General features: G+C 41.1%; 1 protein-coding gene across 1 annotated transcript; it reads right to left on the bottom strand.

The window, feature by feature from the left end:
* Nucleotides 1-24: 24 nt before the first annotated feature.
* Nucleotides 25-24,336, bottom strand: DIRAS2 (DIRAS family GTPase 2). The gene is made up of 2 exons (XM_063100874.1): nt 24,264-24,336; nt 25-1,597 (listed from the first exon to the last, which is right to left on the bottom strand). The coding sequence occupies exon 2, from the start codon at nt 1,561-1,563 to the stop codon at nt 964-966; it is 600 nt and encodes a 199-aa protein (XP_062956944.1). The 5' UTR covers nt 1,564-1,597; nt 24,264-24,336; the 3' UTR covers nt 25-963.
* Between the last annotated feature and the right edge of the window lie 395 nt (nt 24,337-24,731).

Here is a 24,731-nt window from a genome sequence, read left to right as displayed (position 1 = left end):
TTCGTTAAGGTGCAAAGTGTGGCATATACGTGTTTGTGACAGTTAGAAAAATGATGTGCTTCTTGTAGCATGGCCTTTGTTGGCTGTTTCCCAGCTGGGTACAGATTAAGTTATTTAAGAGAAGAAAACCATCTTGGAGGGGAAATATCTACAAATAGCTACTTTCTTCACTTATATTTAAAATCCGAGAGCTAGAAGAAGTAATACCCCTCAAAGGTCAAAAGAAGGAAACTTCACACGTCTAAAAACCTCAAGGTATAACACACAGAAACGTTATTGCAATGTTTTAATAATGTCACGATATCCTTCCTCAAAAATTAAAAATTTCTGACAGAGCAGCACGCTGTTCATGAAGTCACTGTCTGTGAAACTAACTACGCTGAAGGTTACAAGGGGACTGACTGACTAGGGCTCCGGGACGGGAGGCACCGCGCAGGGTGGTGTGATTCCGAGCAGGTCCGGTGAGGATGGAGAATGAACATCCTTTGGAGGAGGCTGTGTTATTTTATTCTTTATCCAGTTAACAAACCATGAAATGGACCAAGGGGTCTTCTCGCCTCCTCCCCCAAAGACGCTGTTGGCTTCTGAGCAGGGAGATAAGCCTGGTTTGGGGTTGGTGCCAGTAGCTCTGGGTTAACACATGCAAGGAGATATTTAGTCCTCTCAGCACATGCCACTTCCATGGGTATGAGTCCTTCCATCTCCTAATGGCCAACGCCACCTTCAGAAATTGTTGGCACCTCTCTCAGTTCCTGGGCTGCTGAATGTGATGGTTCTCATTTTAACCACCTGGCAGATTCTGTGACTCTGGAGAAGGCTGGCTCTCAGCTGGTGGTGGGGATGCCATCTGAGGACAAGAGGGCACGTTGCATCAAGTGCAATGTTTAACACGTGGGCATCGTACATGCTACCCTGACGACAGTGGGCTTCACGCGGGGGTGGGGGCTCCCGTGGGAAGGGCACTCACATGACCACACACTTGCCCTTGAGCTTCTCCCTCCTTTTCTGCTGCTTGCTCTTTTTCCCGTCGATCTGTAGGCTCACGGTCCTGCGCTTCTCCAGGTTGAGCAGCTCCTGGAAGAGCTCCTTCACGTTGTGGTTGAGCTTGGCCGAGGTCTCCATGAAGGCGCACTTCCACGTGCGGGCCAGCGCCTCCGCCTCGCTGCCCTGCACCTCGCGGCTGGGGCTCTCGTCACACTTGTTCCCCACCAGCATGATGGGGATGCTTTCCACATTCCCTTTGATCTCGCAGATCTGTTGGTAGATGGGTTTGAGCTCCTCCAGGGACTGCCGGCTGGTGATGGAGTACACCAGGATGAAGGCGTGCCCCTTGGAGATGGACAGCCGTTGCATGGCGGGGAACTGGTGGCTCCCCGTTGTGTCGGTGATCTGCAGCGTGCATATGCTCTTGTCACAGCTGATCACCTGCCGGTAGGTGTCTTCCACAGTCGGGATGTAGCTCTCCCGGAACGTGCCTTTCACAAACCTCAAGACGAGGGAGCTCTTGCCAACACCACCTGCCCCAAACACAGCCACCCGGTAATCGTTGCTCTGTTCAGGCATGTTGCTTGAGGGCTCCAACTACCAACCAGGAAACCTAGCAAAGGAACCAGATGTTTGAGAGAATTAATAAAACTTCTTCAAAAGGATCGCTTTACCTTCTTTTGATAGCTTAAGAAAAAAAAGACATGGTAAAGTTTGCTTTCAGTCTCTCAACATAGGAACAATGCAAATTTCATTTCAAAATGTCCAATTCTAAATCCAATAAATTTGGTTAACCTCAATTTTCAAAAGGGCAGCCAATCTACTCAGTGGTAAACTGGAGCCTGTCTGTTTCTCCTTATTGGACCATGACCCTGAGATCTTTGCTCATGCACAGGCCCTGTGCCCAGGAGAAGATGCAAAGTCAGCCCAAGAGGCAGAATCAAGGAAAGGCGATGGGGGATGAGATGCTCACAGCCCCTAACACATGAATACAAATAATTACAGAATATCTTCATTGTTTTATCTGAAGTACAGAATTCCCAATATACTGGTCATAATAATGTTTTTTGTTTTTGTTCTTTTTTTTTTTTTTTTTTTACAAATACCAGGAGGCAGAAACACTGGAGAAAGATGATAGTCTCAATATTTATTGTTTATATTAACTAACGAAATCTTCACCACCTTGCAGAATGAAAGCAGAAACACAGCAGGGACTGGGAATATAATGGTCCTGATGTTACACAGCCAGGAAGAGGCAAGGCTGGGATACAAACCAAAGTATCACAGAGGCCGGCGCACACCCATAGGCTGGCTGCAGAGACAGCTGGTCCCAGGCCATGGTACAGATTGTCCCCATTAAGCAGGAAGAGTTGACAGTTACCTAAGAAGCTTGTATTGTTATTTTGCTCATCAAAATTAAAAATCTTATATGCGCTTTATTTTTAAGAATCCTAAGAAATTGGGTTTTAGCAGGATGGTGGTATAAATTATTTATTAAAGGTCATTAAAATTGAGTGGAATGAGGTTTCCCCCAACACAAACATCACCCCTAATCCACGGGATTTGTAAATGTGCTTTCTTCATTTATACAGTATTAAATATCTTTCTTCCTGCCTCTTCTTTGGTAAGGAAAGACATACACCACACAAAAAAGTAGAGAATTAAACATCATCCAAATTTTTAACTAAAGTAGAAAGTAATATGATGATATGAAGCACGGAATCCATTCTTTCTGCAGGCAAGCACTATGCTGGTTTTTCACTTTTCTATTCTCAGAGTAACTGTAGAATGATAATAAAAAGCACCACTGAACAAAGTCATTTTCAGAGTCCAGTAAAAAGTGTCAAAAATAATGAACAATAAAAGGAAACAGGTTGTGCAATGAATATGTCCACTGGCAGACATAGCAAGAGGTCAAAGCCCAGGACTGTGGCATCCCATCTTCTGACTTCACCACACATATTTGCCAACAAGTCTGCTCAATCAAATACTCAGTTGTTCTTACGTGCACTTTGGAATCAAAAACCCAACCAAGAAACTAAAGAAGCATCAATGTTAAAAGAGAGGATGGAAAGATGTCAGGAAGTTCATTAACAGTAAAAGGCTGCAGACAAGCCTGCTTAGGAGTTTGTCTATTAAATGCTCATAAGATAATGATGATCAATTTAAGAGTGCAGCAATGTGACAAATTGTTCCACTTTAAGAAAAATCAATGGCATATGGATTCTGATTTGAAGCTTCTCTGCATCCTTGGAATAAAGCTCCCTTTTTGCTTGGAAGGCAGTGTCCTCACCCAGCTTTGCCTTGTATTGTGGTTATTTAGCGTCACGCTAAAGTGTCAGTATCCAGCTGGAAGAGAATGTCTTAACAAGCTTTGCATCCCAATATCTCTAAATGAGTGCTTGGCCCACAGAACATGCCCTGTATGTGTTTGCTGAACATGTGGGTCAGCTGTGGTTTCTCCATTACTGAAATGGCAACCAAAATATAGAAACCAAATACTAAACATGAAAAGGAAAGTATTCATGGCTACTATATTCATTTGTCCAAAGAAATACCTATTGAGCTGCTGCTAGAGTCCAGCTCTGGGTGAAGGACCAAGAAACAATGATGCAGAGGCCAGAACTGAGGTAGAGCCTCTATTCCCATGGAACTCGGAATCAAGTGAAGCAGATATGAACCAAAAAGATAACCACCCAAATATTTAATAAATTACATCACAGCAGGTGCTGAAACTGAGGTGTGTGAAGGAACCTAATCAAATCTGGGATGTCAGGAACAATTTCCCTAGGGAAGTGGCATGGGAGCAGGAACCTGAAAGATGAGCTTAAACAGGCAGGCGAAGGGTACAGAGTTCAACGTGCACTTATGAGATAGGCCTGGGGCAGTAACTCCATACTGATCGACTCCAACAGTTTTTACCCAAGCTGTAAACTATATTCTCCCATCACAAAACCATTCATTTGTTTCACAAGCTTTTATAAAACACCTTCTCGATACTATGCAAACTTAGTGCTTACCCAATGGAAGCCCACAGCATTAGCTGGCAGACAAGCACAGGAAAGGATGTGTCACACCCCATTCTCAAGACACTGTGACAAAGTAATAAGCAAAGGCAGAAGCATCTAGTGGGGTGTCAAATTCTGCCAGAATTCTCAGGAAATATTTCACAGAGGACTGGGATTTGCCAGATAGTGATGTGATGAGAAGTAGGTCAGTCAGAACAAAGGACTCATGGTGAGGAACAAGCACGGGGAACATCCCTCATACTCATGCTGGGGTGAAAAGCTGATGTAAACTGCATCTGGGGTAGGTCTGGGGGAGCAGGTGAGTAATCAAGATAAAAGGCAGAAGAAAGAAGCAGTTTTAGAGAAAAGACAGTGGACAGACAGTGAGGAGAAAGCAGCTATGACTAGGTCAGGTTTGTAGGACAGATAGGGGAGATATCTGGTAGGCGATTGAGTTTTGGTTTGAAAGCTCAGCAGAGAGGTCCAGTCTAGTGATAAATATCTGGGTATCATAAAAAAACAATGCCCAGGGAGAGAGCACGTGGAATGAAAGAACACCAAATGCCAAACCTGATATATACTATTAAGAGAATTTGGCAAGTTACTTAAACTCTCTGCATTTGAGTTGCCTCAGCTATAAAATAGAGATAATAAAAATCACCTTCATAGAACTACTGTGGGAAGTGAGTGAGATAAGACAGTCAAGCACTTAGCACAGCTCCCAGCACATAGTTCTCTGGTTACTTTCAGTAAAAACAAAGCAGAGAACGGTTTCCTAAGTGAGCAGTAAGATGGACAGGAGCAGAAGCTGCAAAGAGGCAACAGAATGCCCAGGGATCAGAAAACATCAAAAAGACATTGTGGGAGATGCAGCTAAAGCAGTTTTTAGAGGAAACGACAGCTATACACACCTTTATTTAAAAAAGAACAAAGATCTCAAATTAGTAATCTAATCTTCTACCTTAAAACAATGTGGGGAAGGGAAGCAAACTAAACCCAAATGAAGAAAAGTCAAGGTAAATTTAGATCACACTAGAAACTAATAAAAGAAATAGAAAAACAATTTTAAAAAATCAACAAAGCCAAAAATTGGTTCTTTGAAAATATCAACAAAATTAATAAATTTTTAGCTAGACTGACTAAGTAAAAAGGTGAGAAGACTCAAATTATTAAAATCAGAAATTAAAGGAGACATTACTTTAATTTTTAAATTACTTATAAAGTACTTTTTAAATTAAATTACTTTAATTTAAAGGAGACATTACTGACCTTACAGAAATAAAAGGATTGTAAGAAACTCCTATAACCACTGTATGCCAATTCACATAACTTAGATGAAATAGACACAAATTACCAAAGCTGACACCAGAAGAAATTAAAAATCTGAATAGACTTATAACTGGTTTAACTAGTTATAAATAGTTTAAACTAGGAATCAAAATACTACCCACAAAGATAACCCTGGGTCCAGGTGGCTTCAGTGGTGAATTCTAGCAAACATTTATAGAAAAATTAATACCAATTATTTACAAATTTCCAAAAAGTGGAAGAGGAAAGAAAATTTCTCACTATTTCTATGAATCCAGTTTTACCCTCATGCCAATACCAGCAAAGGCATCACAAAAAAACTACAGACCAATATCTGTCATGAATATAGATACAAAAATCCTCAATAGGATACAGCAAACTAAATCCATCAATATATAAAAAGAATTATACATCACAACCAAGTAGAATTTAACCCAGGAATACAAGATTGGCTTAACACTTAAAAATCAAGGTAATATACCATATCAATAAAATAATGTACAACATGACCAAAAAAAAAAAAAAAGACAAAAATTCAATGCCCATTTATGATGTTAAAAAAAAACATAAGCCAGGAACAACAGGAAACTTCCTCAAGAAGATCAAGGGCATATAGTGAAAAACACATAGCTTACACTGAAACGCCTAAGATCAGGAAAAAGACAAGGGTATCCACTCTTGAAGAGTCTATCCAATATTAGTAAAGGAATTGGTCAAGAAAATGAAATAAAAATCATCCATATTTCAAAAATAAGAAATAAAACTATCTCTATTTGCAGATGACATGCACTTGTATATAGAAATCCTAGGGAATCCACTAAAAAACTATTAGAACTAATAAACTAGTTCAGCAAGGTTTTAGAATAAAACATTATATGAAAAACCAATTGTAACAAGTAATTAGGAAAATGCAAATCAAAATCAAATTTAAAAATGGGCAAATGGCTTGAATGGACATTTCTCAAAAGTAAACCTAACAAATGGCCAGTAAGCATATGAAAAAATGCTCAACATCACTAATCATCAGGAAAATGGAGATCAAACCTGTAAGGAGATATTGTAGACAAAGAATAACAAATACTTGTGAGGATGCATAGAAAAGGGAAATCTTATACATTGTTGGTGGGAATATAAATTAGTATAGCCATTATGGAAAACAGTGTGGAGGTTCCTCAAAAAAACTAAAATTAGAACTACATATGATCCAGCAATCCCACTACTGGGTATTTATCCAAAGGAAAGGAAATTAGTATACCAAAGAGATATCTGCACCCCCATGTTAATTGTGGCACTATTCACAATAGCTGAAAAATGGAATCAACCTAAGTGTCCATCAGCATAGGAATAGATAAGGAAAATGTGGTATATATACACAATGAAATACTATTCAGCCATACAAAGAATGAAATCCTGGCATTCATGGCAACATGAACGAGCCTGGAAGACATTATGCTAAGTGAAATAAGTCAGGCATGGAAAGATACATACTGCATGTTGTCACTCATATGTGGGAGCTAAAAAAGTTGAGCCCATAAAAGTAGAAAGTAGAATTGTGGTTAGTAGAAGCTAGGAAGGGTGGGGAGAAAGGAGAGAAAGGAAGAAGCTGGTTAATGGATACAAACCTACAACTGGATAGAAAGAATAAGTTCTAGAGTTCTATACTACTGTTAGATGTCTATAATTAACAATAATTCATCATATATTTTCAAATACCTAGAAGAAAGGATTCCAATGCAAAGAAATGATAACTGTTTGAAATGATGAGTGTACTAATTATCTTGATTTGATAACTACACATTATGTATATGTATCAAAATATCACTTTGTACCCCACAAATAAGTATAATTATTATGTCAATTAAAATAATAACATTTTAAAATGAAATTTTAAAAAGAAACAACCCACAGAATGGGAGAAAAACTTTTATAGATCATATATCTGATATGAAATTAATGCCAGAATATATAAAGAACTTCTACAATTCAACAACAAAACAACCCAATTTTAAAATTGGCAAAAGACTTGAATAGACATTTCTCCAAAGATATACAAGTGGTCAATAAGCACATGCGAAGATACTCAACATGACTGGTCATTAGAGAAATACAAATCAAAGTCATTATACAATGCCACTTCACACCCATTTGGATGGCTATAATAAGAAACATCAACAAACCCAGAAAATAACAAATGCTGGCAAGGATGTGGAGCAACTGGAACCCTCATGCATCACCGGTTGAAATGTAAAATGGTAGTGGTGCTTTGGCAAACATCCTATCAGTTCCTCAAAAGGTTAAACACAGAATTACTGTGATAACCCAGCATCTCCCTCCTGGGTATATGAGAAATGAAAACATATAGCCACACAAAATCGTGCACAGAAATGTTCATAGCAATATTCATAATAGCCAAAAAGTGGAAACAACACAAATGTTTGTCAACTAACGGATGGATAAGTAAAATGTGGTATATCCATACAAGGGCATTTCAAAAAGTTCATGGGAAGATTCGTATGATCTTTCAATTCTATTTTCCCATGAACTTTTTGAAGTACTCAAGTTATTCAGCAATAAAAAAGAATGAAGGACTATTACATTCTACAATGGGGATGAACCTTGACAACGTTATGCTAAGTGGAAGAAGCCAGTAAGAAAAGACAACATACTGTAAGATTCCATTTAAATCAAACACACAGAATTGCAAGTCCACAGAGATAAATGAGGTGACTGACTATGGGCGCAGGGCTTCCTCTGGGGTAATGGAAATGTTCTAACTGCTGTGCAACTCTGTGAAGACACTAAAACACTGAGTCATACATTTTAACTGTGTGAATTTCTCAATAAAGCCGTGACTTAAAATAGGACATAGGAAAGGGCTTCATATGATCCAAAGTCGACTGATTCTGAAAATGATTCACAGATATAGAGGAAAAGGTCGTGGACCCACCCCAGTGGAAGAAATAACCTGTTAAAGGTTACAGGCTCGGCTTTATTCCTAACATCTAAATAAGGTAAACATCCCAAATATTCACAGTGGAAGGGATAAAGAAACTCTGAAACACTAAAACCATAAAAAACAAAACACTGAATGAATATATTCATACACAAGAAAAAGCAATGGCTGGAGTGAAACGCAACACCCTGGCTGCAGCTGACAGCGCCTGCTGGGGGCCAGAAAGGCTGCCTCTCCTGACACGGGTGCTGGGCACGCAGATAGTAACACTATGTGCACCATTATCGTTTTAAATCGTGTATTCACTGCTTGAGTAAGAGATCTTAATGCCTTGACTTCTCAACTTTGGACCACATCTACCTATGAAATTAACACAACTACATTCCTTCCTCCACTACAGGTTTTTTGTCAGTTCTATTTTAAAGTACATACCAGTATTTAAGTTTTCCAGATATAATATTTACACTTTGTTCAATTCTAATTAGTGTTCTGTGCTTTGTTTACAGGTTGTTTCTAAACCCTTTCGATAAACAGAATTAACAGGATTTTGAAAAGATTTTTCACTCCAGAAGTCGATAGGAGGACTGGATCCACTGAGAAGGAAAGGTTCTTTTCTCATCAAACTTTGCTAATTAAAAAATAATATTGTGTCAGCAACATTTAGAATCTTACTTTTTTTCTGGATTTCTTTGGGTTTGTTTCCAAGTAACTCTCAGTTTCCAATTTTTATATTTCAATTTGTCCACTTCCTTAAATCCATTTTATGTTTTGGTATAAACATTACTGATAAATTATTTTAGACAGTATTAAAGTTTCTGAGTTCATGTCCTCTCACTTGATTTGATAGAATTCTGAATGCAGCCAAACTAAGTTCAAATTCTTTCTTCTCTCGATTTTAAGGATTATTTCATTTTTAACTTTAGCATCCTGGTTGTTGATGTGAAATCGAAAGTCGGTATGACTCTCTTTCCTTTGAGGAAATTTGGTTTCTTTTTCTCTTTGGAAGGTTAAAGTTTTCTCTTTAACCTGGAAGTTATGACATTTCACCAGGATATATCTAAAATTGCTTTGTAATTTTGTTTTTGGGTAAGGAAGGATAAGGGGTAAAAACCTGATTGTTTGTGCAGCTTGGGGAAATTTTCTTCTATTTTTCTAATTACATCATCCAAACCCCCGTATCTTTTCTCTTTTTCTAGAGTGTCTGCTAGATAATGAATTGACTGTAGCTATTCCTGATTTCTCTAGAATCTTCTCCCTTATACTTTCAATAACCTTTCCTGTACTCTGATGTGTCCTTTTGCATAGAAGCACTTTCTTACCTTAGGAAATGTGACGTGAGCACGCTCACTGAAATGTGCTGCTGCTGTTCTCACTTATCTGAGATACCTCTGGCTCTGTTAACTCATTTTAGTCCTTCTCTTTCACGTTGTTGTTTCCTCACATGTCTGCTGGCCTCTGGTTTCCCATTGATGTACAAGTGACTCGTGTGGGCTGGGAGTGACAGCTGGAAGGGTTCTCTAAATGATGCACCAGTCTGCTCACCAGCGGCTAATCCCCTGAATAAGAAGCCTGCTGGGATGACTTGAAACACACCTTTTATTTAACTTTTCTTGAACTTGGTTAGACGACACTATCTCTACAGTTCCTTACACTTCTAAAAAGCTAATACAGAGACAGATGAGGGAAAGAATCAAGGAACAGGAATAAATTATCCACCCCAAAGTGTCATAAAATACAAAATCATGTGTTAATAAAGAATTCAAAATGAGACCTGTTAAGCACTGAAAATCAAGTAAGGGACTATCCTAGACCTATAGGTTCTAGATTCTGTGGAAAATGGGATTTTGATTTTCTGAGTGCAGAAGTTTCCCCTTCAAGTGGCCTTTGGAAGAAATTTAGATTCATGTGAACGAAACAGAAGAATCTTAGGTAAAACAAACCCACCCACAGTCTTTATCTGTATTATATTCTGAATTAATCCTGCTTCAAAAAACAAATAGGTAGAACTAGAAAAAAAATACAGGTTGGAAGAATTCAGTTCTTTAAGAGTGAACACTTGGAAAAGCCTGACAAGTGCTTGGTACTATCCTGCCTAAAACGTGCCATCTACAGTCTGAGATCAAGGGCTCATGTGTTTCCTGAAGTTCACAGAGACGGCCTCTGCTCAGTTACCACCTTGGTTCCCCAAGATGCTTTCTCCTCATTATAACACTGAAACATTATTAACTTCAAACAAACTCCATATTTAAATTTAGTACTTGAGGGCCCATTAAAATTATTAATAACACAAGGGGAATAGATTATTTAAGTAAAACTAAAGACTATTAACAATATTACAACGTAAATAAGGATATCTTAAAAGAAATTAAGAAAAATCTTTCAACGAAATGTAAATTCTCTAGGTAAGAAAGTATGCTTTTTAATATATTTTTATAATCTCAATTTAAATAAAGGTTTTTGCCATGCACCTTCTTAGCTGAACCTAAAAACTGAAAGATATTTTAGTGGAAAGTGTTTGTCTGATCATAAAAAAGAGTAAAACATCCACAGCTCCTCTTTCTCCTGAAAAACTGACCCCTTTCAGGAATCTTGCTTTATGGTGTTACAGAGACGTCGTCCCTGGCAGTGCTAGGAAGCGGAGGACGCATCTGGCAAGGTCTCAGGTGCTCTTCCAACTCATAACGTCTGCAAGAATGACATAAGTGGACAGAAATGGGCACTTTTTGGAGTGGAAGGGGTAGAACAAGTTATTTTTAACAGTTTCATTTTTAAGAAGTTAAAATGAAATTTTAAAGAGTTTAAAATTTTTAAGAGCTTCCAAGAGGCCAAAAAACCCACAGTTTAAACAAAGAAATAAAATTTGCTGATATGAGTCTGAAACAATTTCATTTGGGGAAAGTAGGATGGCCAGGAATCCCAAGACCAAAATAAAGTGCTCTTCGTGACACTTGTAAGACTGCCCAGAGCTGGACTACATTTCGGTCATTTTCTACTTTATTCCTTTTCTTTCCATGTGGGTAAGGAAAATCATGTGAATAGCAAAAAATACTGTCGTCCTGGTCCAAGGACTTGTGACCAATGCCCAACGCGGCATGCTAACCCCTGCAGGGAAGTACACGCCAGAGGGTAAAGGCAACTGGAGCACAAGATTCTGCACATGTGGAAAAATAATGTTCAACGCCAGTTCCGATGGCCTGATGTGCTACGTGTGCAGCCCAAGGTGCGTCATTCACTGTCGGCAGATTGGAACAGAGCGCTGTGCATGGGTGCTTGGTTAGGTGCATTTCTAGTGTTAGCCAAATAAAAGCCTACAAAACTGGCAAGTGGCTAAAACTGGTGAATTATTTTCAAACAATTGTGAATTATTTTGTTGCTCATACTTTTGTCGTCATATCTAAGAATCCATTACCAAATCCAAGGTCATGAAGATTTACCCGTTTCTTTTAAGAGATTTATGATTTTAGTTCCTGCATTTAAATTATTGATCTATTTTGGGTTAATTCTTTTATATGGTGTGAGGTAGATATCCAGCTTCATTTTTTTGCCTGTGAATATTCAGTTGTCCCCAAACTATTTGTTGAAGAGACAATTCTTTCCCCACTGAATGGAGTAGGTGCTAGGTGCCCTTCTCAAAAAATCAATTGGCTGTAAATATTTACTTGCAGTCAGTTGATTTGCTAATAGAAAGAGTTTGTTTCTGCACTCTCAGTTCTACCCCCTTGGTCTATGAGTCTGTGCACATGCCAGTGCCACACTGCTTTGTTTACTGTAGCTCTGTGACAGGTTTTGAAATTGGCAAGTGTGAGTCCTCCAACTGTGTCCTCCATTTCCAAGACTGTTTTAGCTATTCAAGGTTCCTTGCAATTCCGTATGAAAAGATAAGTTAGACTTTATCAAAATTAAAAATTTTTGTGCAACAAAGGACATTATCAAGAGAGTTAAAAGAAAATACCCAGAATGGGAAAACACACATCATGTATCCAAAAAAGATCCATGACCTAGATTAAAAAAGAATACTTCCAGCTGAACAACAAAAAGACAAACACACCAGCTAAAAAATGAACAATGAACTTAAACAGACATTTCTCTAAAGAAGACATACAAATGGCCAACAAACACATGAAAATACATTCAATATCAGTCATTATGAAAACGCAAATCAAAACCACAATGAATTACCACTTCACATCTACACAAGAATTAAGTACTGGCAAAGATGTGGAGGAACTGCAATCCTTGTGAATTGCTGGTGGAAACGTAAAATGCCCTCTGTGGAAGAAAATTAAAGATAGACTTAAGATATGACCCCACAATTCCACTTCTGGGTATATACTCAAAAGAACTAAAAGTAGGAACTCTAACAGACATCTGTGCACCAATGTTCACAGAAGCATTATCCACAATAGCTGAAACATAGAAGCAACCCAGATGTCCACTGACAGATGACTGGATAAACAAAATGTGGTACATACATAGAAAGGAATATTATTCAATATTAAAATGGAAATAAATTCCGACACATGCTACAGTATAGATGAACCTGGAGGACATTACGGCAAGTAAATTAGGCCAATCACAAAAAGACAAATATTGTATGGTTGCACTCACTGAGACGGAATCACAGAGACAGGGAGGGGAACAGTGGCTGCCGGTGGCTGGAGGGAGAGGTGGGAACTGCTGTTCAAGATAAAATTATTCTGGAGATGGGTGGTGCTGATGGCTGCACGACAATGTGAACAAGCTTAATGCCACTGAATTGTACTCTTAAACATGGTTAAAATGGTAAGTCTTATGTATTTTACCAGGATAAAATATATATAACTGTATAAGTAAACATTTTTAGTAATAACAAAACCACAAATGAAAGATAACACTCAATGCATACACCTTCAGCAGCATTAGCTAAGCAGACAGCTCCTCTTTTTGTTAACCACAGTAAAAAAAAAAAATGTCATTTTGGTTTTTTTTGTCATTACATAGTAAAAACAATAAGGATCTAATCTGTTCTGACAAGGCCAAAAAAATCTTATTTCTCATGAAGACCAATTAACATGCACACCTACATCCTGGCCCTAACTTTATACTAACGATTGTAGGAAGCCATCACTATTAGCCACGGCATTTAAAACTAAGCCACTAGACCTGTGCTGCCTGACACAGCACCAGTAGCCACTTGAAATGCAGCTGGACTGAACTGAAATGTGCTGCACTAGATTTTGAAAACTTAGTATAAAAAAGAATGCTAAACGTCTCACTCATAACTCTGATACTGATTACAAGTTGAAATTAAAATTACATATTTCATATATATTAGAGAAAGCAAAATATAGTATTTTAATTAATTTCACCTGTCTTTGTACTTCTTTAAATGTGGTCACTAGAAAATACAAAATTACACGTGTGGCTCACATTGGGTATCTATTGGTCTGCACTGCTGAAGAGCATGAAAACAAACCTCTACAGTTTTTTCAACAAAGTTTAATTAACACATAACAGTTAATTTCGTGTTGCAGAATTTAACTAAACTTGATTTTTTAAAAAATGTTTACAATCACCTTTTGAAGTTTCCTATTAACAGTGAAGGGCAGAAAGCTACAAACCATTGGGAAAAAAAACACTTATTGTCCTGCTGTGGTAAAACATATAAAATAATACGCCAGAATGTATGCTAACAAACTAAAAATTCATTCCTTTCTCAAAATCCTATAGTAAGATATATAGAAAAAAAATATATTGTAGGTGTGAAAAAAACAATTAGAAGTTCTCTCTGTCTCTCTCTCTCTCTGCCCCTGCGTCCCTTTCTCCCGCCTTCCATCCTTGAATATCAGTACCAGGAAGGTGGGGACTGTTAGTTTCATTCACTAGCACATCAGTGACTGGAACCCAATGCCAAACACATTGGAAACACTCAGTACCCACTGATTATCTGCTGTGGAAATGCGTTTTTGTGAGCCAATAGAGGGCAGTTGTACAGTTGTACCAGAGAACAACATAAATGGACTCTTTAAGGAAACAAGATCAAAATAAAGTCTTTAGGAAAATTCCACGAAGGAGTAGTCACTTATGGGTCTGGCAATGTCAACTGAAATTAAAAGTTACATAGAGATATAAAGATATGCTGGTAACATGAGAGAAACAGAACCAGAACTGAATTAACTTACTGGATCATGCATCAGTACATGTTGCAGCAAAGAAACTGAAGCCCGAAGAAGGCAGGAGCTACCAAACATCATACACTTAGATATTTTTAATATGTAAAAAAAAACACCTTTAAAATAGAGTCTTTCCAATACTTCATATGGAGATGGGGAGCAACCGTGAAAGTATTTTCTACCACATGATGGTTCACTAGTTATCTTGGAGCAAAGAAATAAGAGTTGCAGAACTAATATCAAGTTGTACGTTTTTATTTTATGCAAAAAGCACCAAGACGTATGCATTGTTCTAAATTCATTAACAGCTTCTGTTTGACAGGAGGCTTTTAGGAGTACACCATATGGTAGATATTTTCCAAAAATAAGCACACTTCCTCCATGCTGCAATATAAGGATGACATTTTAAACACGAGACACAGTACCTGCTTTGGAAAAGCCAGTCATTCTATGGAGAGAGCGTTTCAAAAAGAAATATATAAAAGCCCTTACATAATTTTGCTCCAAACGATGAAAATGTGTTCTTAAAAAACTCTCTAATCTGCTCAATTAGAACCTTCAAAATCAATTTTTTAATAATTATAAAGGGCTTTCAAATGGAGGATCTCCATGGGCATGAATCCATTTGATAAAAACACATAAATGTGATATCTTTCAAGTATTTTTCAAGAATATACCGTGGGCATCAAAGGTGATGAGAGGCCAGAGAAGGGCTCCCTAAAAAGTCGGCATTTGGGCAAAGGTTTGAACAGGGTGATGTGTCACTGCGTGCAAATGTGGGGGAGCTTCCCTGACTGAGGGCGGCAGGGCAGCTGCAGAAGCCTGTCCGACACACTCTCAGGATACAGGGAAGAGTTCTTGAGTAGAGGGAGATGGGATGGAGAAAAACAGATGAGATCAGCAAGGTGATGGGGGGGACAGCAGCCAAGAGGCAGTGTGACAGTGTGCGCACTCCCTCATAAGCGGAGCACTTTGAGGCAGGAGTGGCGGCAGGACCCCACTCAGGAGGCTCCAGCAATAACCCTGATGCCTCTGAGCATGGCTTGCTGGGATGGTGACAGGCGGGGGGGACCCAAACCATGGCCAGTAACCAACTAGCCTGCACGACAGCTCACACCCGGCTCCTTGCTGCTCTTCCCGCCTACACTATACTCTCTCTGCCAGTGCTGACATCTGGTTCACAACTTTAAACATTGCCCATGTGTCAGCAACTCGCACCTGCACACCTGTGGCCAGGACCTCACCCCTACACAACAGACTCATGTAGTCCTCTCCCTCATTGACACCTCCATGTGGGTGCTGTGGAGAGACCCCAATATAGCACATGCAAAACTGAACTCCCTGTATCATCCCCAAACTGCTCCCCTACAGTTTTCTTCCTCTCAGCCAATAGCAAGCAATGTTATCCTGCCAGTTACCCAAGCCCAGAATCCAGGAGTCCACCTCAACTCCTCTTGTTCTCATATACTTCGTGTCCATTCCACCAGTGACATTTCCTGGTGACATCTTCAAAACACATCCAGACTCATCATGAATCACCTCTCCATCGCTCCCACACTCTGCAAGCACTGCCATCTCTCACCTGGATTACTGCAGCAGCCCCCTAGGTGGGTTGCATGCTTCAGGCCCTGAGCTGCTCCAATCAATTCTCTTCCCAGGCTCCAGAACATGTTATTCCTCTGTTCAAAACCCTCCAGGGGCTGCCCTGTCTCCCTGAGAGCAGCAGCTAAAGGGTCTGCCCTCATCCCACCCTCATTTCCTACCATCTTGCTCCTAGCTCACTTCATCCCAACCACACCGGTCTCCTCCTGCAGCAGGACCTTTGAACTGGCTGCTTCCTCTACCACTATACACAGGATTCACGCCCTCACCTCCAACAGGGCTGCGTTCAAATATATGCAAATAATTAAAAGAATAAGTGACCAAAGGGTAGAAGCAATTCCACTGAAGGGCCAGGTCATGAAAGCCAAGAAAAGCAATGACTTCAAAAAGTGCCAGCTAGCTGCCAAAAAAAAAAGAAAGAAAGAAAGAAAGAAAGAAAAAGCAGAAGACAGGGCTGGACAGCGTGGCCTGGCACTAAGAAGGGAAGTGTAACGAGAGTGGGAGAGTGCCCGTTGGTTGGACACAATGAAAGTTCCTGGTGAACCCAGCAGGAAACATTCTGATGGCACCCCACGGGTGGAAGCTGGATTGGTAGACTGAAGAGTGAGCATTAAAATGCAGAAATTAAGACAGACAGCTCAGAAACACTTCCTGGGACTTTGGTTGTGAATTGGTGTCTAGGTGGTACAGTTCTGACATGTTTAAAAAAAGTTTTTTAAAATTAATTGCCCATGAGACATGGGCAACTGAATACAGCAGCAAGGTAGAGTGCCAGTTCCTGGTGAGGGTGGGAGGGAGCTGTGCAAGCCTGCCACAGAGGGGCTGCTGCCCACGCAGATGGAGCTCCCACGGGCGGCTCTGGGGGTGGCAACGGCTCCTGCCCAGAAGACAGCCCCGTGCCTCTGCCCACGGAATTTAAGAGCAGTAAAGGAAAAAGACTGGAGTTACCCTGGATGACATTAGAACACAGGGTCAGGAGGAAGACTATGAACCAGAGGCCAACACCCTGACAAGTGAAGAAGGCCAGAGGCCAGAAGCTGCAGGACAAGCCCATCCAGCAGCACCGTAGAGCTGTATGACCACAGGCCTCACTCCAGGTTGTACGGGAGAAAACGAAATCGGAGACACTCAGAAAAAGGAACCACTAAAACACTAAAATGCTCATCGTACAGCAACCACCCTGACAGCCCAGGAGTCCTTACCACCTCTCAAGCTTCAAGAGCGTCCAGACAAGCCTGGTCTCCAGAACGCCCTGTGACTAGTTATGAGCAGCCTCTTCTTACACATGAGGGGACTGAGACCCCAGAGGGTTAACACAGCTGTTGCGCAGCTAGTAAGTGGTAGAACCTACACCTGAGCTCAAGTTCGGCTGAGTCCAAACACAAAGAGAGAGAAGAAGAAGGAGATTACAGTAGCCTTGGGGACCAGGAACGTGGGTAGGAAAGTGGGTGGACCAGATCCAGAGCTATCTGTCGGACGCCTGACCCTCCCTGGCCCTGCCTGGGCCACTCTGCTCCCAGTCGTCACAGACCACTAGGGTTGGGCAGGGCCACCCCGGCCATGTTTACAGCCCCAGCCTGTGACAGCACTGAGGCCCCCAGCCCCAGCACTTGTCTGGGCAGCCCCCCGCCCCACCCGGCCTGCTCTAACTCATGAGACAGCCCCGAGAAGGGCTGGTAAACAGTCCAGCCCCGCCCAGCCCCATCAGTGTGCTGGCCCTGGCCAATAGGCCACAGATGAGCTGTTTCTAGAAACAGAGTCTATATAAAGAGAGAACTAACGATGAAGGGGAAAAAAGAAAGCAAGAAAGCAGCATAGCCAGGCCTTGATTGAAACAAGGAGGCTGTGGAGGAATGCCACGTGCCATGCAGGTTTCCACAGCAGCATCTTCGATCACATAGTGTCACACCTAGGCACAGTAATAAGAGCAAATCCTGTCAAGCATTCAAACCAATCCACATTAGTAATGGCTGAAGCAGCAGCTCTGGATTCTAAAATGCTGAAGGTTTTCTTGCTAACCTACAATATTGCAAGCAACTTTCAAACCTATATCATATTCATTTGAAAATACAATGATAATGTTAGGCAGCTTATAATGGACACTGTGTTTTCTGACTCATCAGAAAAGGTCCACACCAAAAGCAGTTACACCAAGTGGTGAAGGTAACACATGTCTGGAGGAAAATACACGTTATACTTACATCATGGGATATTTAAATCATTACTTTGATATAGCCCTAACTCCAGTGGCAAAAGTGTCCTGAAAAGCCTGACCAGTAAAGGCCGAGGCCTTGAGACACTGGAGTCAAGCACGAGCTCTGATTGAGCTGGTCTCTGCAGGTCTAAGGAAAAGGTAATGAGATGATAAGACGATGGTTAGTGTTCACATAGTTTTCAGTGCTGGGGCAAAAAAATCTAAAGACTCACAGTTAGTTCCTAATTAGTACAAGGTCTTAATTAGTACATGTCCTACAATTAAGAGGTTTGGGTCCCACTGGCTGCCTCAGAGTTTTAGGGCAATATCCCTCTGCCCCAAACTTGGCTCGTGTTTCCATAACAGAACTGAAATGGCTTCACTGGAATCTGGAATTGTCCTAAAGATAATGAAAAAACATACAAATGAAATATATATATATATATATATCCATATATATATACAAAGTCCAGTGCTTTTCCAGTGTTAACTTAATCAGACATCCTTTCACATTAACTCACAACCACAACTTAATACGATTTTAGTCCGGATTGCCATTGGGATAGTCAAGAGCATAAATAGGATGAGAAAAGAAGGGTTAGTAGTGAAACATTTAGCGTGTGAGGAACAACTTGAGGGATGAGCATTGTAATCAGGTGTGTAAAAGATGGCCTATGGTCAGAGAGAGCTAGATATCAATTGATAGCTACTTTAATCAGAGAGCCGGAAAGACAAATATGAAAGGAGAACAGCATCCAGTGTTCCATGTACATGTGTCCCTATCAGTACACATGGAGCCATACTGTGTTTTTAACAGCTGCATGGGAGTCCCGTGAGGGTGGCCCATCATTTATTAACCACTTTCTGACTATTTTCAGTCTTCTGCTCAATGAACAACCTCATACATAAATATCTCATCATGTTTTTGAGTCTATGTGTAGAAAAACTCCTACAGTGTAACTGCTGGATCAAAGGATACGTGCATTTCAAATTTGGTAGAAGTCTCCAGTTGCTCTACAAATAATTTCTCCACCACCTCTTTCCCAGCGGTGTAGGACTGCTACTTCCACACACCTTGCAGAATACACCACATTATCAAACTCTGATCCTTTCTCCAATGTCACAAGCGTCTGTCCGTTTCTCATTATTGATTTAATTGTATTTACTTAACTTGGGTGACCTTGAGCATCTTCTTATATGTTGAAAGTAATTGTTATGTATCTTTGAAACCTGTGTGTTCCTGTCACCTGCTCAGTTTTCTATGAGTTTGCAAAGATGCTGCTTATACTGAGGCAGAGGCTCTCCAGCTGTGCCTAGCAGAGCAGCACTGTTCCCAGCACCCGGGCGCTAGTGCAGATGCTCTGGCCCCACTGGGTCGGACCTGTGGAACCCAGCAACCTCAGGTTTCGCAAGCCTGTCACGTGATGTTGATGCTTACAAAATTTGAGAACTACAGTATTCAGGAAATTAGACCTCATCCAAAATATGTTGCAAATATCCATCCTTTGATGTTATTGTTTTCTGGACAGAAATTTAAATTCCTGTGTATCCAACTTAACAAATTTTTTTGTATCCCAGTTTGAGATCATCCTTAAAAAACAGTTCCCTACTCTGAGACCATTAAAAATTCTCACAGATTTACATTTTCATTCTTTAAGTTTCAATACTTACTCCAATAACCTGATTTATTTTTGCATCTTGCATTTGTTGTATATATGGAGGAATTTAAACTAACAAAGAAGAGATGCACAGAGTGTCATCTGTAAATCTATCTGGGAAAATAAAAAATAGGTAAACACTTGGTTGTCATGATATTCCAGGAAATTTAGGTCCTTTTCAAAATCGAGGCCACCCCGCCATTTCTGTCATCCAGTAGTTCCAGCCTCACGTTTGCTTGTAAATGTTACATAGACCTCACTAAAACAGTAACTTCAGTTTTACATTTTGTGGTCTCCTCCCTTTCGTTCTGAAATCAAGAACTCAATGAAGTCCAAAGAGGCCCCAAGAGAGAAGCACAAAGACAAAGAGAAGGGAACAAAAGGATCAGCCAACCCTCCCTTCAGTGTGAGGGGACTGCTGAACAGGCAAGCAGGCAACGAGCTCATCCGCTGATCTCATGCATGTGTGGAAATGGGGTGGTGGGTGGCTGGGTAGTAAGACTGGGGAGCCCAGTCCAAGTTTATACAAAGAGGAAAAAGGCATTGAGCTGGATTTTTAATAAGAGTAGACATAATTCAAAAGAGTTGAGTGAACTCTGCCCAGCTTTGCCCTCAATGCAGAGGCCTAGATTCGGATCATTTTTCCTCTCTGCTCAGTATCATCTGCCAATAAACCTCCAAGCTCAAGAGTCTCAAAGATGCTCCAATAAAACAATCAGAATGTAACAATGACAGAGAAACAAACAATTTCCCCTCCTTTGTTTGAGCTCTGATGAGTATTCTGGAGAAGGGAGGAAGAGGGTGTGTGTGTGTGTGTGTGTGTGTGTGTGTGTGTGTGTGTGTGTGTGTGTGTGTGTGTGTGTGTGTGTGTGTGTGTGTGTGTGTGTGTGTGTGTGTGTGTGTGTGTGTGTGTGTGTGTGTGTGTGTGTGTGTGTGTGTGTGTGTGTGTGTGTGTGTGTGTGTGTGTGTCTGGAGAAGGGAGGAAGAAGGTGTGGGTGTGTGTGTGTGTGTCTCCTTATTTTCTCTACCTTTAGAAAACTATTGCCTAAAATCCTTTCATACAAAATGCTGCTCCCCTTAAACTCCTGCCATGATTTCTGAGACAGAGAGCCACGTAATGGGAATGGTATGCACCCTTCCAGCACTCGTTGGTCACAAGGGCTATCCAGGGACTGGGTGAAAAAACTGACATCTTTTCATTAAGCTCATAAATTTCTGTGTTTCAAGAATTCAGTATTCATGGGTCTACACACAAACTTTATTTAATGGTGTCAAAATAAACAAATATTGATAATACTCATACCAGGAAAGGAAAATACTAAAAGACCTGTGAAGTATATTCAGTCACACAGTAAATAATAGCACACTAGCTGTTAATTAGTTTTACAATGGATTTGCTGCTACTTGCCCAGTAAAGGAATTTAAATATGAAAATTGAATGATCCCTAATGGGGATTCACTTGCTGACCTCTGGGATTAGGACTTGGGCTGAAGCAAAGCTCACAGTGGTACTTCTTGGGACAGAAGTCAGCATTGAAGCAAAACGGAGATGCTCATCAGGCATGCCTGTCTCCTTTGTTTCTGCAACAACACACCTCTAGGCTGAAGTGACTGGATCCACAAGTTTATGCACTGGTTATTTTTCACGGAATCACAGGAAGTATTTCACCCAATCCTCTTGTTTCACTGATAAAAATGTAAGTAATAAGCTTGAGGTTGCATGACTAGTGAAGGGCAGGGGAGGGAAGGACACATGTCTTACAGCAATTTGAGATCATCTGCATATTTGTTTTGATAGTGTTTAATTGGCAATGGTTCCTAACATTTTAGCTTTTAAATTGTGTTGTCAGTTGGTTAATGATCTACACCTATGCTGGCCAGTACAGCAGCCCCTAGTCACACGGGCTACTGAGGACTTACCACATCGGTGATCCAAATTGATATCCAGTAAGGGTAAGACTTACCATGTTAAAAACAAACAAACAAAAAAGGTAAAATATCTTATTAGTGTTTATTAGTATTTTATTTTGTATTGATTACATCTTTAAATGGTCATTTTTGATACATTGGGTTAAAGAAAATATATTATTAAAATTAATTTCACCTGTTTCTTTTTACTTTCTAATGTGACCACTTGGACATCTTAAATTATGCATGCAGCACACAATTTCACTTCTATTGGACAGTACTGATTTATAAGAAGACACTTCACTGCACCAAGGAGAGAGCTACAAGAATCTCCTGAATTTGCCAGTGGTGAGAGCAAAGGAGGAGAAAACAAGAGAACACCTGTTCCAAGCACTTTAAATAGTTCTTACCCAGTCAGTGAGAGGAGAATTGCGAGCCACATAATAAAATAAAAACAAAAGGATTATTTGAAATCAATTAAATAATTTTAAGTTCATGTTTGAATATGTATGCGTACGTCAGTAAATTCAACTTTTAAAAAATCAGCAATTTTGACAACATGACAACCATCATCCTCCCTTTTGATTAAGAGTAGCTGATTTCCTTGAAAAACTGTAACCAAAACCAAGTAATGTCCTAGAAATCAGTTGTGCCCTTAAAAAGACATCTGTTCACTCAATACTCATACCAGACAGATAGATCCAATCTGCCTTATGAGTGAGAATGGGTGACAGAGGTAATCTGAATGGAAAGTCACAGTTCAGTCCCCAGCACTTTTTAACTTAAAACAGCTGGCAGGCAATCTCCTCATCCCAGACAACCAAATTCTTCACTTTGTAATAAAGAAAATTTTGGGTGCAAAATTTACTGTATTCGTTTGGGGAAATGATTTTTTCCTAAATCAATAGGTTAATTTTCAGTATGTCAACGGTGACCCCAAAAGTAGATGAACAATATACTTTTATTATCACAGGTACACTCTGTTTGATAAAAGAACCCCTGTTATTTTTCAAAGGTTTAAATTTTTCAGTAAGCTATGCAGTATTTGCCACTGAAATCATACATTTCTAATAGAGTAAAAGTTACGTAGAGAGAAGTATGGGATAGGAGCAACACCAAGTTATAAACAGGTCTTCTCCGCGCTTCTCATAGTGAAATGGCTTTGCTGAGAATGCTGGGTTGCTAGACATGAGCTGAAAAGTGATTTCTACAACTTGGCATTTAATCTGTGTTTTCTGAATCTCTTCTTAGAAACAACTCTATTAAAGCTGTAACAAGAAAAGATTCTGGAGGTTTCTACAATAACCATGCACAAATAATTCCCATCTGCAGGGATAACTAAAATGTCAGCAGCAATTCTGTGCCTTGGTATAGACAGCAATCGCCCCTTGCTCTGTTCCCTGTGTTCTCCTGCTCCATTACCAAATTAAATGTCATCTGTTAAATGGGATGGAAATGTTTCCTTGGCACTGTATCTCCTTTTTCTGTAAGGTCTTTCTGTGGCCTCCTGCATTTCCAGAAATAGACAGAATTGTGGACAATTTGCAATTTCAGGAAACAACCTAAAAAACATAGTATGGTTCCCCCACAAATTTGTTAAATTCATGCTAATTTTACCCTCCCCTTTTATCTGCCTCCCACTCCACCTCCTGCAATCCAAAGCCACTGGAAAAGCAGCACATTTGGGCTGATGTGGAATGTAAGATGCTCCAGGCTTTTATTGTTACCTAGCACATCCTTTTTTAAAAATAATGTTGTTGTTTTTTTTTTAATTTTTAGTTCAAAACAAAAGTTCTGATATGCTAGACTAGCTTCTCACATGCAAGAGGGTCTGTCAGCAGCAAGTATGTGAAATAAATTCCTAAGGCAGGCAGGCTGTGTACAGGCACAGCAGGCAGGAGCCGAATTCCACCACGCTGCTGTATTTCACCTCCCCATGGATGTACAGAAGGGTTAAAAGTCTCCCCAAACCCACAGAGACTGTGAACTGGAGCTCTAATGTATCGGCCCGCGAGGCGTGCTGGTCAGCCCTGGAGCCGCCAGCAATCGCTGTCATCCTAGAGAAGCCCCATGCTTACGACCCAGCGGCGCCGCGCCTGTCTTCTGCTCTCACCACAAAGGAACGGAGGGGACACGTGCGGATCGTGACCACGTCCCCAGAGCGGAGCTGAAATACTGAGAAGGGGCCGGGCCACGCGCAGAAGCGGAGCGGCCGAGGACGCGCGTGCAGCCTTCCCACCTCGGACCCGTCCTCTCGTGACTCTTCCCAAGTCCACGAAATAAACTTGCACAGTAACGCAAACGCCCGCACTTTCAAATTTTCCAAAACGGCAACTCCCGTTTTGGAAGAAATCGCCAACGCTGTGGAAAGCGCAGGTTTTGTGGGGAGCACGTGCCGGGGCGGCTGATGCGCGCCCTCCCGCCGGGCTCCCGCTGCGGACCCCGCACGCCCACCGCCCGCCCAGCCCCGTGCGACCCGGGGAGGTGGCCGGTTACCTGCGGAAGGAGAGCGCCACTCCGCGCGGAGCTGCTGCGGGGCGCCCGGGCGGCACAGGCTGGGGCTGGAGCTGCGGCTGCGGCTCCGGCTGCGGCTCCGCCCGAGGCAGGCGCGGCGCCCTCCCGCCGCGTGACGCCGCCGCCGGGGCTCGCCCGGCCCACCCGCGCCCTGCACCTGCGCCCGCCCCAGCCGCGGCCGCCGCCTCTCCAGGCTCCGACTTCTGGGATGTGCCAACTGCGGCGCCCGCTTTAAATGGCGCCTGCTCGCCTCCAAAGAGCATTGAGGTGCCACCTACCGCAGGCTCCTGGAATGGCTGGCCAGGACTGGGATATTTGAGAATTCAAAGAATTAGAATAATGATTCTTTTGTTTTAAATCGTTCGTCTTACCAACTATCATCACTTTTAACCGCATAAGCCTTTCTTTCAATTTCCAGATATTGAACGAAAAACCTCCTCATTTAGAAAG

Source organism: Cynocephalus volans, chromosome 6, assembly GCF_027409185.1.
Source record: "Cynocephalus volans isolate mCynVol1 chromosome 6, mCynVol1.pri, whole genome shotgun sequence".
Lineage (NCBI taxonomy): Eukaryota > Metazoa > Chordata > Mammalia > Dermoptera > Cynocephalidae > Cynocephalus > Cynocephalus volans.
The sequence above is the reverse complement of the archived record's forward strand: the minus strand, read 5'-3'. Positions and strand labels throughout refer to the sequence as shown.

Coding starts and splice junctions, on each gene's coding strand:
- DIRAS2 (XM_063100874.1), bottom strand. CDS start 1,563: ATGCCTGAACAGAGCAACGATTACCGGGTGGCTGTGTTTGGGGCAGGT.